This window comes from Salmo trutta, chromosome 36 (genome assembly GCF_901001165.1).
Source record: "Salmo trutta chromosome 36, fSalTru1.1, whole genome shotgun sequence".
Taxonomy (NCBI): domain Eukaryota; kingdom Metazoa; phylum Chordata; class Actinopteri; order Salmoniformes; family Salmonidae; genus Salmo; species Salmo trutta.
Window position 1 is genome coordinate 30,276,740 of NC_042992.1, and position 15,941 is coordinate 30,292,680.

At 40.2% G+C, this 15,941-nt stretch overlaps 1 protein-coding gene across 1 annotated transcript; it reads left to right on the top strand.

Moving 5' to 3' along the window:
- The first annotated feature begins 409 nt into the window (after positions 1-409).
- LOC115175827 (protein S100-A13) lies at positions 410-7,098 on the top strand. Its single transcript, XM_029735370.1, has 3 exons — positions 410-667; positions 3,093-3,224; positions 5,987-7,098. Exons 1-3 carry the CDS (start codon positions 656-658, stop codon positions 6,152-6,154), a joined length of 312 nt encoding a protein of 103 aa, XP_029591230.1. The 5' UTR covers positions 410-655; the 3' UTR covers positions 6,155-7,098.
- The last annotated feature ends 8,843 nt before the right edge of the window (positions 7,099-15,941 follow it).

A 15,941-nucleotide genomic window follows, 5' to 3' on the forward strand; every position in this document is an offset into this window, starting at 1 on the left:
TGACAAACGACTTCAATTACAAACAACCTCGAAAAAAAAAACTGCCCATAAGGACCGTCCATGTATGCATGGTTCATAAAGGTTTCTTACAATAGGCCTATTGAGAAATGTATTATTTTGGTGGATATTCAAAGCTTTACAGAAACTGCATAAAATAGGTAGGCTTATACGAGGGGTTAAAAATTGCAACAATAAAGAAGAAAAATTCCAGTCTAAACTTGCAGACGGTTTCAACTTTTGCTAAATGTTTCCAGATGTTGAGGGAAGCACCCCCAGGCTCTTCTTGAATAGCAAATACATTTTAAATGCACAACTGTGTAGGCTACTCTCTGCAGAACTTCTAAATGAAAGAGAACTTTGCAATAATAGAAGGGTGGTAGGCCTATATGACTGCATGTGGTACTGTCTGCCTCGTGAAGTTTACAGTCCCAATGCATCGGGTTACACTGAGCACACTGTACTTTCCCATAGCTTTCTCTGACTGACACGGAAGGTGGAATCGAGTTGCATTTTTTTCTTTTCTTGAGTGAGATCATTTAGGAATCTTGCCAATATGTGACAGAAGCAATTGAACGCTGAGCAAGAAAAGTAGCAATTACTGAACATCGCAGAGAGAAAACTTCACTTTGAAAAAGGACAGCACAAAACGATCTAAATGGCTGAACAGGTAGGCCTACTATACAATTTTAATATCATACCTTCGGTTTCTTTTTCTGTATTTATTTATGTATGTATGTGTGTATGTATGTGTATATATACAGTGTGTATGTATGTATGTATGTATGTATGTATGTATGTATGTATGTATGTATGTATGTATGTATGTATGTATGTATGTATGTATGTATGTATGTATGTATGTATGTATGTATGTATGTATATATATTATTTTACTGCTCTAGGGATGTAATTATTGTTTGGATAACCTTATTTACTATTATGTATTGATTTTTACCATACATTTTTTCACTCTTTATGCGATGTGCAATGCAGAGACCACTGGAAGAAGAATTATCATTTCACAGTGAATTATTGTAATGTTTGTTTATGTGTCAATTAATCCCATTAGGGATGGGTTGCCAATTGGCGATTTGACATGAAAATAAAATGTCATTCATTCATTTTTATTCATCAACACTTGTCAAAACGTTGCAGTTGAGGAGATGGTGGCTTTACACATCCTAGAAGCAACGAATGGAGTTGTTATTTTGGTGATAACTTTCCCCCAACTTCTACGCATCGTTCTGATTACCGTTGGAAGTGGCACAGATGTAGTTTAACCAAAATTCCATTGAGATATTATGCTATCCAATTTATATCATGACACAGTCCATGAGATCGTATTAAGTCCTATAGGCGTTTGCATATGGCCAACTTTGCATGCACTCTTGCCAGCTTAACGTGAGTTTACCACGAATCATTTCAATGCACTGATCAGTGTGCATGCTGGACAGCAGCAAAGAATGTGGACAATAACAAATTAATCTAGGCCATATGCTGTTGAGGGAGCAATTCTCAATTCTCAATTGTGTCTATAGACAGACCATGTGTGGAAATGGAAAGCACGGGGAGGCAATCAGTCCCTTCTTATTCCGTCCCCATGGCCTAAGCCACAGAGACCTTCTTTGGAGATTAGTGAGGGATGACAGCTAGACGAACAGACAGGCAGACGGACGGACTGACACAAAACCCCAGTTTTTTCCTCGAGGCCCCCATTATTAGCCAGATAGTGATCATTTTGTGTGAAAAACAAAAGTTAGACAGGCCCAATGGGTAAAAGATTGAACAGCCCATCTGGCATTTGCCCGAAATGTAGTTTCGGGCAAATGTAGTCCGCCCCTGGCACACCCTGAAAATAAACAGTGAGGGGTTGAGCTGTCATACTGTAGCTACCCCAACCTGCAGGTATTTCCAGTACCTTCTACATGTAGACCAGTTGTCTGAATGTGCCTTCCAATAGTCTCTCGTTACTTAAACTTACTCCTCCCGCCCCACCCACAGATGCTCACATTTCAATAGCGTATTCAAATATCTATTTGAATAGGGGTGAGTGACATAGCAAAGTCCCTGAACAGTTATTTCATGTCAGTGATTTAGGACATAAATGAAAAGTAGTATGAACAAAAACCCAACAGTTACAACAGATTGGGTGTTTGGATGTTGGTTTAAAGAGAGTATAGAATGATGTCCTTCACAATGACCAACATAACAAGTCTGTGTGACAGTTTCATATTCCACTGACAAACATACCGTCTACTTTCCAAACAGGTGATTTGTAACCTGGAAGTATAACTAACTGTATAACTGTACTTTTCCCTCAGCATATTATTTCTCACAACGTTTTCTTTAAAACTCATCCTATGTCACCCATGAGCATACTGTTAGTTGTTTTGTGGCTTATTAGGTTTATAGCACTATACTAACTTTTCAACACTGACAAAAGCGACACAGAGTTGGTTAACCACTAAGCTTTCAGTGACACTGATACTGTGAAAGGTGCAAGTTAATTAACTGAATGGAGAAGTGCGTGATATGTGCGGAGAAGAATGCTGCAGTGTTGTTCGATGTTGTTGAGATGAAGTAATTCAAGGACAGGGTTAAACATCAAGAGTGGTATCTTTGCGTAGGGTTCAAACACGTGGAGGCATGCAAGATATGCACTTGAGGACGGATGTGAGTGTCTGACATTTTGGGGGTATTTGGGACTGAAGCGAGTGGAGGTCGGTACACTTTGGCACCACAGGAGGTTGGTGGCACCTTAATTGGGGAGGACGGGTTCGTGGTAATGGCTTTAGCAGAATCAGTGGAATAGTATCAAACACATGGTTCCTATGTGTTTTATTCCACTCCATTCGCGCCGTTCTAGTCATTATGATGAGCCGTCCTCCTCTCAGCAGCCTCCACTGTTTGACACACACCTCGGGAGTCTGTCTCGAGAATATGTTAACTTTCTCTCTTTCTTTTTTAATGATCTATTATAATAATAAACGTCACATAATGAACTTCAAAGTACTGTCAGATAATGCGTTCCTTATTGTTATATTATTTGATTCCCCCACCCTAACACGTTTATTTCTCCTCCTCTGGCGCAGCACTCCGACCTGGAAAAGGCCATCAACACTTTGGTTACAAAGTTCCATGCCGCTGCGGCCAATAAAGGTCCCACGCTCCAAACCAAAGAGTTCAAAGATCTCCTCGCCTCCCAGCTGCCCAACTTAGTCAAGGTACATAAGCTTCAACGGTCGGCTACGTTGCCCACGCCCTCCCTGGCCACACCTGCCATTGATTTTACCAGTAGGGCGTGGCTCTGACTCTTACCCCCCCCCCCCACTCAACCACACACATACAGTACACACCGCATCCTATGACTCCCAAACAAACACTCAGGAAAAGCCTGTGGGCGTCGGTTGCTAGGCTGGATGCAAAATAAACTTGGCTGTAATCTACTTGGCACTCAGTAACTAATTGAGTTTTAAACATGTTAGCACATATCCTGAGCACCTACGCTGGATGTCCATGGTTTAAAGGCCCAATGCAGCCATATTTTCTCGCAATATCAAATCATTTCTGGGTAACAATTAAGTACTTTACTGTTATGTTTTTCTATTAAATTGGTCAAAAATAAACAAATGTAATTTAACTGTCTGGGAGTGGTCTGAGTGAGGGGCCTAATTGGACGAGCCTAATGAGAGGGATATATAACTTGAAAACTAGATGTTATTGGCAGAGAGGTTTAAAACTCTTTGTTATTCGTCTATTAACTTATACCACCTGGTGATGTCACCAGGCAGGCCAAAACTCCATCCCACCAAAACAGGCAGAAATTTCAGCCAGTCTTTATAAACAGCTCTTCACAATTTCACATTATTATTCCAACCTCATAGTGTGTAAATATACACTAAGTGTACAAAACATGAACACTTGCTCTTTCCATGACATAGACTGATCAGTCGAATCCAGGTGAAACCTATGATACCTTATTGATGTAACTTGTTAAATCCACTTCAATCAGTGTAGATGAAGGGGAGGAGACAGGTTAAAGAAGGATTTTTAAGCCTTGAGACAATTGAGACATGTATTGTGTATGTGAGCCATTCAGAGGGTGAATGAGCAAGACAAAATATTTAAGTGCCTTTGAACAGGGTATGGTAGTAGGTGCCATGGGCATCCTCATTGTGTCAAGAACTGCAACGCTGCTGGGTTTTTCACGCTCAACAGTTTCCCGTATGTATCAAGAATGGTCCACTACCCAAAGGAATCCAGCTAACTTCACACAACTTTGGGAAGCACTGGAGTCAACATGGGCCAGCATCACTGTGGAACACTTTCGACACCTTACAGAGTACATGCCCCAACGAATTGAGGCGGTTCTGAGAGCAAAAGAGGGGGGGTGCAACTCAATATTAGGCAGGTGTTCTTAATGTTTTGTACACTCAGTGTGTATAAAACACAATAAAACCTTTTTGGACTGCACTGGCCCTTTAAAGTTAAACGTCTCGCTACGAACTGAATCTGACACATGCTTTATTTGAAACATTAAAAAGGCCAAAGTATCTTCATTTTGGAACTCGCTGCTTACTTGTCTGAGGCCTAAGGCGGTTTTCCAGGACGAGTCTGAATCTGCCAGAGGGTGACAAAGATAGCTATGCTTCTGAAAAACAGGAAAAGGACAGTTCAAATATATGAACAAGTGATGAAGGTTTAAGGTTGTTCTCTCATCTGGAGGGGGATTAAACGATCTGACAGAGAAGTAAATAACAGTTTTCCTTATGAATAGAGCAGAACAACTGTAGGCCTAATTGTAATATGACTCCTTGCACCAAGTCGACTTCATCCACCACTTGACAACCAAGTAGAGTTTTTCTGCTACACAATAGTTAGCCACATCAGCTAGGACATACAGTACATTCAGGTCGAGTGGCCAAAGAGCTCTATTTTCATGTCATTGCCGTGGTCAGATGACATAATAATAGAGCTCTTTGGCCACGCACACCAGTGGTGGGTTTGGCGTCGAAAGGTTGTATAAGCAGAAAATCAGTGGTGGTAAAAGTACTCAAATGTCCTACTTGAGTAAAGTTTAAGATACATATTAATAGAAAATGACTCAAGTAAAAGTGAAAGTCGCCCAGTAAAATAATACTTGAGTAAAAGTCCAAAAGTATTTGGTTTTATACATACTTTAGTATCAAAAGAAATGTAATTGCGAAAATATACTTCAGTATACAAAAGTAAAAGTATACATCATTTCAAACTCCTTATATTAAGCAAACCAGACGGCACCATTTTCTTGTTTTTATTTTATTTACGGATAGCCAGGGGCACACTCCAACACAGACATTCATTTACAAACAAAGCATTTGTGTTTAGTCGGTCCGCCAGATAAGGGTCAGTAGGGATGACCAGGGATGTTCTCTTGACAGTGAGTGAATTGGACCATTTTCCTGTCAAAATGTAATGTGTACTTTGGGTGTCAGGCAAAATGTATGGAGTAAAAAGTACATTATTTTCTTTAGGAATGTAGTGAAGTAAAGTACAGATACCCCAAAAAACGACTTAAGTATTACTTTAAAGTATTTTTACTTAAGTACTTTACACCACTGCAGAAAATAACCCCATACCTATTGTAAAATATGGTGGCGATTCCTAGAAAAAGAGCCATGGATCTATAACCACTAGAGGGTAACAAAGTCTGGAACATATGACACAGTTGACAAAGTACACACTTTGGCTGAATACCAAATCACTCCATTCCCCTCGCACCTACATTTGAGCGTTCACCCACGCTGTTGTGAATATAGCCTACCGAGTAATGTAGGCAACAATGTTATACTCTCAAAAGTGTAATAGACTAATTGCTAACTTCCTGCTAATACATGTCTATGCATGATTACTTTATTTCTTATTACCTGTCAATAAGTGCTTATTAAGTGTTAAATACCGTGCCTATATAATAAAGAGTTGTTTTTGTGCTCCCTCCCTCACCCAGACTGGAGGCTCAGAGCAAGGCCTGGGCATGATGATGAAACAGATGGGTGTGTCGGACGGTGAGGGAATCACCTTCAAACACTTCTGGGGCTTGATCCAATCGCTGGCCACCACGCAGCATGATCTCATTAGTAAGAAAGTGTCCAAGAGCAGCTGTGTGCTCCTGTGAGGTCCATGCCTTCTGACGGTGGTGTGAGCCAGGGGGAACCAGACAGTATCCCACCCAGTGTCAGTAGCCCTTCTCACCACACTGCTCCCATCCAGACCTGGACACTCACATAGTACTCACCCCCTCCACTACAGGCCTTTTTATGTACATCTCCCATGCTTGGTAGTGCCAGCAGTGCTCATCTCCTAGCTCTATGCTGCTTGGTTTACAATCATTTTTTGTACTCCCTCCCTTACAAAAATGTCCTGTGGTAATTTTACCACACACAGTCAAGTATTCCTCTGGTACTTCTCCTGTGGTAGTGTTGTCCCACTGGGCACCGACATTAGTTCAACATCTAGTTTTCATTTACATTTGGTTTATTTGTCAACTAACCATGAATTCAACGTGAAATCAACAACAAATGTCACCATGTCATTGGATTTAGGTTAAAAGTTGGGTAAAAAAAAAAAAAATTTGCATATCCAATCAGTTTTCCACTTTGATTTAACATCATCACATTTGTTTTTGGGGTTGACATGACGTGGAAACAATGTTGATTCAACCATTGGGGTGGAACTCTGGGCTATTCCTGTGGTACCTGACCTATGATATCCAGACATTGTGTGGTATTTTGGAACATTTTACTGCATGAATTTGTTATTGCTGGGGTACAAATCCTGTGGTTTTGTGCGATCGTTTTGTTGTTTTTATGTGATAATTCAATGATTTTTGTTTGTGGTTATTTGGTGTAACCGCATGGTAATTGTTGTTGTAATGGTAAATTGTGTGGTAGCTGTATACCACAGGAATTCAGGTTTATGTGGTAATCGTGATCCTAGCTGTACCACAAGGTTTTTTTATGGGGTCTATATGGTCCTGTGGTACTTTTTGGTTAACAACTGGTCTTGTGGTAACTGAAGCCTATTGACATACTGTTATTAAAAATACAATAAAAAGAAACATGACTGAAAGGAATTAATTACAATAACAATAAAGGACTTAAAATCCTATAATTTATTACATTTCTTTTTTCCCCAGCCAAGCAGTTATTTTGGTTCAACGTTTGCTTCTGGCAGCCCCCCTCAAGGTCTTCACCTTCATCCCATGATGCAGAAGCATAAGAACAGAAATCAGAATACAGAATGCAAAAACAGTAATACTGAAAGCTAAAACTTCATAACAATAGCAAACACATTCACAAATTCTCAAAGAAAAAATGGCAGTGTCTTCATAAATCAGGAAAGATGTGCAAAACCAGTAAATATACTACACCCAAACGTTACACAACGCCTGTTCTATGACGTTTTTTTCTCTGCCTTCTGGAAATACCTCTAATATTTTGTGACTGAATTGAAACATGTAAATGATCTACAAGTCTGATAATAAATGATCTACAAGTCAGAATCTAATATTCGTACATCTGAGCGGCACCTTCAGCATTCAAAAGTTGTCAGGACCAAGTGTAATACTGCATTGAAAATCAGACAAGGTCAAATCAGGCACTGTCTGGCATACAAAAAAGATACGACATGTTGTTATTAGAAATGGGTGTAATTGGCTAATCTCTTCCTCTTCTCTGCAACTGCGCATGTGTGAGATTGAGTGAGCGACAACTAGAGCAAGCAAGAGAAAATGGGGAGAAACTTTACATGACTCACCCAGAGGTAAGTGTCTGTTGAATCAGGACAGGTTGAAACATGACTGAATTGAAACATGTAAATGATCTACAAGTCTGATAATAAATGATCTACAAGTCAGAATCTAATATTCGTACATCTGAGCGGCCCCCTTTGCCCCCAGAACAGCCTCAATTTGTCAGGGCATGGACTCTGGATTCTGACCCATGTTGACTCCAATGCTTCCCATAGTTGTGCCAAGTTGACTGGATGTCCTTTGGGTGGTGGGCCATTCTTGATACACATGGGAAACTGTTGAGCGTGAAAAAAACAGCAGCGTTGCAGTTCTTAACAACAAACTGGCACGTCTGGCACTTACTACCATACCCTGTTCAAAGGCGCTTCAATCTTTTGTCTTGCTCATTCACCCTCTGAATGGAACGTCTCAATTGTCTCAAGGCTTACAAATCCTTCTTCGACTTTTCTCCTACACTGAAGTGGATTTAACAAGTGACATCAACAAGAGATCAAAGCTTTCACCTGGATTCACCTGGTCAGTCTATGTCATGGAAAGAGCAGGTGTTCATAATATTTGTACACTCAATGTATATTCATTTTTTTAGGAAACAAATGTTGGGAGTACAGATTATTGTATGGGACAATATGCAAAAGTTTTTGAGAAAGATAATTAGAAAAATGTAATGTTATTGAGTAAATGTATTTATTCGTTTCTTTTCATTTTGATAAGAGATGAAAATGTAATTAATTGAAGATTATTTGTTGATGTAAAAATAGAAATGTATAGATTTTAAGGTTGTGTCATTAGATTTGAGGTAGGGTTGTGAGAAATTCTTGAGAAAAAAATGTGGTCCCCGCTGAAAAAGTGTGAATACCACTGCACTAGCGGAATCCATTCAGTCGATAAACACTCCCTTCAGAAAGTATTCACACCCCTTGACTTTTTCCACATTTTGTTGTGTTACAGCCTGAATTCTAAATTAATTACATTTAGATTTTGTGTCATTGGCCTACACACAATACCCCATAATATCAAAGTGGAATTATGTTCAGAGATTTTTTTTTTTTATTAATAAAAAATGTAAAGCTGAAATGTACTGAGTCAATAATTATTCAATCCCTTTGTCATTGCAAGCATAAATAAGTTCAGCAGTAAACATTTGCTTAACAAGTCACATAATAAGTTGCATGGTTTTTGAATGAGTACCTCATCTCTGTACCCTACACGTACAATTATCTGTAAACTCCCTCAGTTGAGCAGTGAATTTCAAACACAGATTCAACCACAAAGACCAGGGAGGTTTTCCAATGCTGCGCAAAGAAGGGAATCTATTTCTAGGGGGAAAAAAGAGGGAAAAGAAGGAAGCCTGTACATAATAAAAATATTCCAAAACATGCATCCTGTTTGCAATAACGCACTAAAGTAAAACTGCAAAAAATGTGGCAAAGAAATACACTTTGGGCCGGTTTCACAGACTGGGCTTAGATTAAGCCAGGAGTAGGCCTTAATGTGTACTAGTTAAACTAGGACATTAAAGTAGCTTTCATGAACGTGGCTTAAATTTGGCTTAGTTAGTCAGAGACTGTAGAGTCCTGGAGTAAGGTAAGTAAGCCTAAATGAGAACACCTGTGTTAAGCCTGATTAGGTTAAGTATGAGCACATGCTGTTGGTCTAATGGTGTGCATAAAAACCCGGAATGGAATAGAAAACACCATTACTGGAATGAATATTGAGACAAAACAATGACATAGGCAAAAATAATTTGTTCAAAAAACTTTTGTGAATATGAAAAAATGTTACTAAAACATTTCTGTCAAACCATCCAGTTGTTGAAAGTAAAAACCATACTACTGCTACTGAGCAAAAGAAAAAGAGTGGTTGGGCTGCAATTTGCAGTGAATTCAATGCAAATGATGTAACCACAAGAATAGTACAACAACTTCAGGTGAGATATCTTCATTATCAGTATTTCTCATATTCATATTTTTGTGACATCACATATTGAATGATATCTGCCTTTTATAGACTCTGTGGAAGAACCTTAAACTGGCTTTAAAAAGAGAGAATGCAGAGATCAGAAGAGAGCGATGTACTACTGGTGGTGGACCACCAAGACAAGACTGACGAATTGAGTGACTTGCTGTCTGGAATAATAGAGCACTAGCAACCTCTGGATGGTATACCAGACGATGACCATTAGGACAGTTTAGATGAAGACCTGAGCACAAATGGTACATATACCAAAGAAAGTACATATACCATGGAAAGAAAATGAGAATTCTACAGGTTGATTTGGATATGAAGTTTGAAGAGAGAGGTATGATCCATAAAAGATACAGTAATGAGACAATAGTGATTTCCAGCCATGGTGAACAATATGATATGTAAAAAAATACATGTTTTGTCATTTGGATATTCATGAGTGAGTATTTAAATCACCATAAACTACATTTTAAACCAGCCTTGGTTTAGTCACATTTAATTTTGCTGCATACTATTTGAATTTTGTACAGAACAAACATTACCAAAACAAAAATAATCCATAATGAATACATTCCATATTTAAATGCATCTCATTTAAATATGTGCAAGTCCTCGTTGGTCATTGCCTGCCTCAGCCATACACACATCTGCTTGATCTGGAGGATCAGGACAGCAATGCTGCTTCAGGTAGTTGCGCAGCACAGCTGTAGCAATGATCACCTTGCAGCATCTTCTTGGCTTGAAACGAAGTGTATTGCGTAAATACTGGAATCGATTTTTCCATACTCGAAACATACGCTCGACCATCCATCTCGTGCGAATATGAGCTATGTTGTATCTTTGCTGCTCAGCTATTGTGGGATTTATGTATGGAGCAACTAAAAAGTTACTGACCATATCCACTTTCACCAAGTAGTAGCCCACTATGTTGTCCTCTCAAACTGAGCACACAGTGAAGAGTTGAGAAAAATCCTTGAATCGTGAGTTGCACCTTTCCGACAGGCAACAATGTTTGAAACCTCTAAATTAGGAGAGTGTAAATTAGGAGTGCATACACCCTGAACATTGATAGAAAACCAGTCCTTACGGTTCCTGAACTCCTCAGCATCTGGAGTTGATGGGAACATGACATCCATCTATACAGCCGATCACTCCTGGGAAGTGCCCATATTCATAGAATTGCACTTTATAGTTGGCTTGGCCAGCAGCATCAGGAAACTTGATGTAAAGACTCCTCAGTTCACAAATGGCCCTGCAGACTTTATAGTTGGCTTGGCCAGCAGCATCAGGAAACTTGATGTAAAGACTCCTCAGTTCACAAATGGCCCTGCAGACTTTGAACTATTCTACACACAGTTGCTTCACTGGCACCACACAAATCACCAGTTTCACGATGAAAGATTCCAGATGCCAAAAACCTCAAAGTGATCAGAACGTGGAGAGAATTGGGTAATGGCCTTCCTCTTTGAGACAGAGGAAAGTCTAGGCTCAAGCAAAGATATATTATCTCCAATGCATTTTCTTTGTACATACGAAAGCGGTCTCAAAAAGCTATTTCATCAAAGTAATTTAATAATGAGGTGAATGCACCAATTTGTAAGTCGCTCTGGATAAGCTGCTAAATGGCGTAAATGTAAATGTAATGGATTACTCCTATCCACAAGTACTCGTCTGGCTGGCCTCTGTAGTGCATGTTGGTCACTATTTACATATTCCAAATAGTCCATACTCCCTCACAAACAGTACTAAGCAGAAGTTAAACCTGCCTCTTTGAAGGATTCATTTAAGATTCCATTTAGTCCTAGAGTAGCTCTAATCCTCCCTCTTGCAATCGTCTTTGTTTAATCCAGAACAGGCTAAATCTACTACTATTTCTACTACTATTTCTACTACTACTACTAAATCGCAAGTCTGTGCAAGTCACTTTGAGTTAAGACAGCTCAAACAGGCATTTTAGTCTGGGACTAAGCCTTGTCTGTAAAACCGGCCCTACATGTCCTGAATACAAAGCATTATGTTTGCGGCAAATCCAACACAACAAATCACTGAGTACCACTCTTCATATTTCTAAGCATGGTGGTGGCTCCATCATGCTATGGGTATGCTTGTCATTGGCAAGGACTAGAGTTTTTTTTAGGATAAAAAGAAATGTAATAGAGCTAAGCACAGGCTAAATCCTTGAGGAAAACCTGGTTCAGTGTGCTTTCCAACAGACACTGGGAGACAAATTCACCTTTCAACAGGACAATAACCTTAAACCCAAGACTAAATATACACTGAGATGACATTGAATGTTCCTGAGTGGCCTAGTTACAGTTTTGACTTAAATCAGCTTAAACATCTATGGCAAGACTTGAAAATGGCTGTCTAGCAATGATCAACAACCAACTTCAAAGAGCTTGAAGAATTTTTTAAAGAATAATTTGCAAATATTGTACAATCCAGGTGTGCAAAGCTCTTAGAGACCCAGAAAGACTCACAGCTGTAATTGCTGCCAAAGGTGATTCCAACATGTATTGACTCAGGGGTGTGAATACTTATGTAAATTAGATATTTATTTAATTTTCAATAAATTTGCAAAAAATTCTGAAAATGTTTTTGCTTTGTCATTATGGGGTATTGTGTGTAAAATGATATTTAATCCTTTTGGAATTCAGTCTGTAACACAACAAAATGTGGAATAAGTCAAGGGGTATGAACCTGGTATGAACCTAGGTTGCAAGATTGAATCCCCGAGCTGACAAGGTACAAATCTGTTGTTCTGCCCCTGAACAAGGCAGTGAACCCACTCTTCCTAGGCCGTCATTGAAAATAAGAATTTGTTCTTAACTGACTTGCCTAGTTAAATAAAGGTAAAATATATATTTTTTAAAACCCCTAGCTTAAGTAACATTAGCCATCTAGCTAACGTCAGCCACCTTGCTAGAATTATTTAGCAAATTTGTAACATATTAATTAAAAATATATATACAATTTGTTACAAATTTGCTAAATAATTCTAGCAAGGTGGCTAACGTTAGCTAGCTGGCTAATGTTACTTAGGCTAGGGTTTTTAATTATCATTTTTTTACCTTTATTTAACTAGGCAAGTCAGTTAAGAACAAATTCTTATTTTCAATGACGGCCTAGGAACAGTGGGTTCACTGCCTTGTTCAGGGGCAGAATGACAGATTTGTACCTCTGTGCAGTAGGTTTGACTGAACTTCTCTGACAGTTGATAATGAAAAATAAATCTAAGCCAAATTAGACTTAGAAATTGTTTGGATATACAGTGCAAAGGCAGCCATATTGCGCAATCACTCTTGCTTTTGGGCGGGACCAGCACCAAATCTAGGAGGAAATATGTAAATAAACAATGAACATTAATTGGTCTATTATAATCAGATTGGCAGGTGACATTATGTGGCAGGTTTTTTTCCCAAACAGCTCTTACACAAAAAGGGCATTATCATAATTTTTGAGTGTTATTTTCGATCTCAGTGTGTTGAAATATCATACAAAAAAAACCAGGAAAGCACAGTTTTAACTGCACTGCCCATGAAAATGTTTCTCACAAATTTCAAAATAAAAAAATCCATCATGTGGGACCTTATAGGTCCTTGAGGCAAATATGTTCCTTGTGAGAAGGACCGACAGTATGTACCGAGTTTCAGGACTTTAGCTAAAATGGGGTGAAGGGCGTGAGCTTTCAAAGTTTGCATCTTCTGTCACTTTTATAGCCAATTGGCATGTCATTTTTTTTATGGCCAATTGACATGTCATTGCTTGAGAGGGTATGGCCCTTAGCCCATTACTAGGGGTGCAACAGTACACTTATTTGTACTAAACCGTTCCATATGAGGACCTCTGTTCGGTCCACACTGTAAACGCCAAATGAATACATAAAAAATTATTAAAACCCAAGGCCTACACTGCGTTGTATGTCTCTTGAGTAAATCTAAGCTAAAAAAACAAAAACATTTCAGGCTATTTCGTTAATCTAACTAGAGCTTATGTGATAGAGGTCTTTACAGGTCCAAAAAGTTGGACTCGTTTCTAAATGGATCTGTGGCTTTCCCACCCGACCCAATTATGCATAAATAAATACAAATTTCACTGAGACCCGTTCCGAATGGACCCGAGGACCTTCAGACCAGTTCCGAAAAGGACCGTGGAAAACAGACCCAAACAGACCCGTGCTGGTAGGGATCCGAGAGACCCGTTCAGATCCGAGAGAAAGAGAGAGAGAAAGACACCTCCAACTGGGCACTGACAGTGCCATCAATAAACAAGCAATACTGGCCAAATTATCCACAGTTACGTGTCCTTAAAAACTGTCTATAACAAATGAAATAAAATATACCTTTAGTTGTTTTGATGTGTAGCATATTCAAAATTGTATAATCTACTGTTTTATTGGTTTTTACTTTACTAAAACAATAATTGTCTACCTCACGGTTCAGCTGAGATTTGAGTGCTAAATGCATATAGGCCTAATCGCCCAACATCAGTGACCGACCTCACTAATTCTCTTGTGGCTGAATGAAAGCAAGTCCCCGTAGCAATGTTCCACGTTGTAATCAAAATTTTAATCTCAATTGGCACATTTCAAACTGTCCTTTTGTGAGGTGCCGGCCCAGACGGCATCCCCAACCGCGTCCTCAGAGCATGCGCAGACCAGCTGGCTGGTATGTTTACGGACATATTCAATCAATCCTTATCCCAGTCTGCTGTTCCTACATGCTTCAAGAGGGCCACCATTGTTCCTGTTCCCAAGAAAGCTAAGGTAACTGAGCTAAATGACTATCGCCCCTTAGCACTCACTTCCGTCATCATCAAGGGCTTTGAGAGACTAGTCAAGGATCATATCACCTCCACCCTACCTGACACCCTAGACCCACTCCAATTTGCTTACCGCCCCAATAGGTCCACAGATGACGCAATCGCAATCACACTGCACACTGCCCTAACCCATCTGGACAAGAGGAATACCTACAGTGGGGAGAACAAGTATTTGATACACTGCCGATTTTGCAGGTTTTCCTACTTACAAAGCATGTAGAGGTCTGTAATTTTGTATCATAGGTACACTTCAACCGTGAGAGACGGAATCTAAAACAATGCCGTCTCTCACAGTTGAAGTGTACCTATGATAAAAATTACAAACCTCTACATGCTTTGTAAGTAGAAAAATCTGCAAAATCGGCAGTGTATCAAATACTTGTTCTCCCCACTGTATGTAAGAATGCTGTTCATCGACTACAGCTCAGCATTTAACACCATAGTACCCTCCAAAATCGTCATTAAGCTCCAGACCCTGGGTCTCGACCCCGCCCTGTGCAACTGGGTCCTGGACTTCCTGATGGCCGCCCCCAGGTGGTGAGGGTAGGAAACAAAATCTCCACCCCGCTGATCCTCAACACTGGGGCCCCACAAGGGTGCGTTCTTAGCCCTCTCCTGTACTCCCTGTTCACCCATGACTGCGTGGCCATGCATGCCTCCAACTCAATCATCAAGTTTGCAGACGACACTACAGTGGTAGGCTTGATTACCAACAACAACGAGACGGCCTACAGGGAGGAAGTGAGAGCCCTCGGAGTGTGGTGTCAAGAAAATAACCTCACACTCAATGTCAACAAAAGGAGATAATTGTGGACTTCAGGAAACAGCAGAGGGAGCAGCCCCCTATCCACATCGACGGGACAGTAGTGGAGAAGGTGGAAGTTCCTCAGCGTACACATCACGGACAAACTGAAATGGTCCACCCACACAGACAGCGTGGTGAAGAAGGCGCAGCAGCGCCTCTTCAACCTCAGGAGGCTGAAGAAATTCGGCTTGTCACCAAAAACACTCACAAACTTTTACAGATGCACAATCGAGAGCATCCTGTCGGGCTGTATCACCGCCTGGTACGGCAACTGCTCCGCCCACAACCGTAAGGCTCTCCAGAGGGTAGTGAGGTCTGCACAAAGCATCACCAGGGGCAAACTACCTGCCCTCCAGGACACATACACCACCCGATGTCACAGGAAGGCCAAAAAGATCATCAAGGACAACAACCACCCGAGCCACTTCCTGTTCACCCCGCTATCATCCAGAAGGCGAGGTCAGTACAGGTGCATCAAAGCGGGGACCGAGAGACTGAAAAACAGCTTCTATCTCAAGGCCATCAGACTGTTAAACAGCCATCACTAACTTTGAGTGGCTG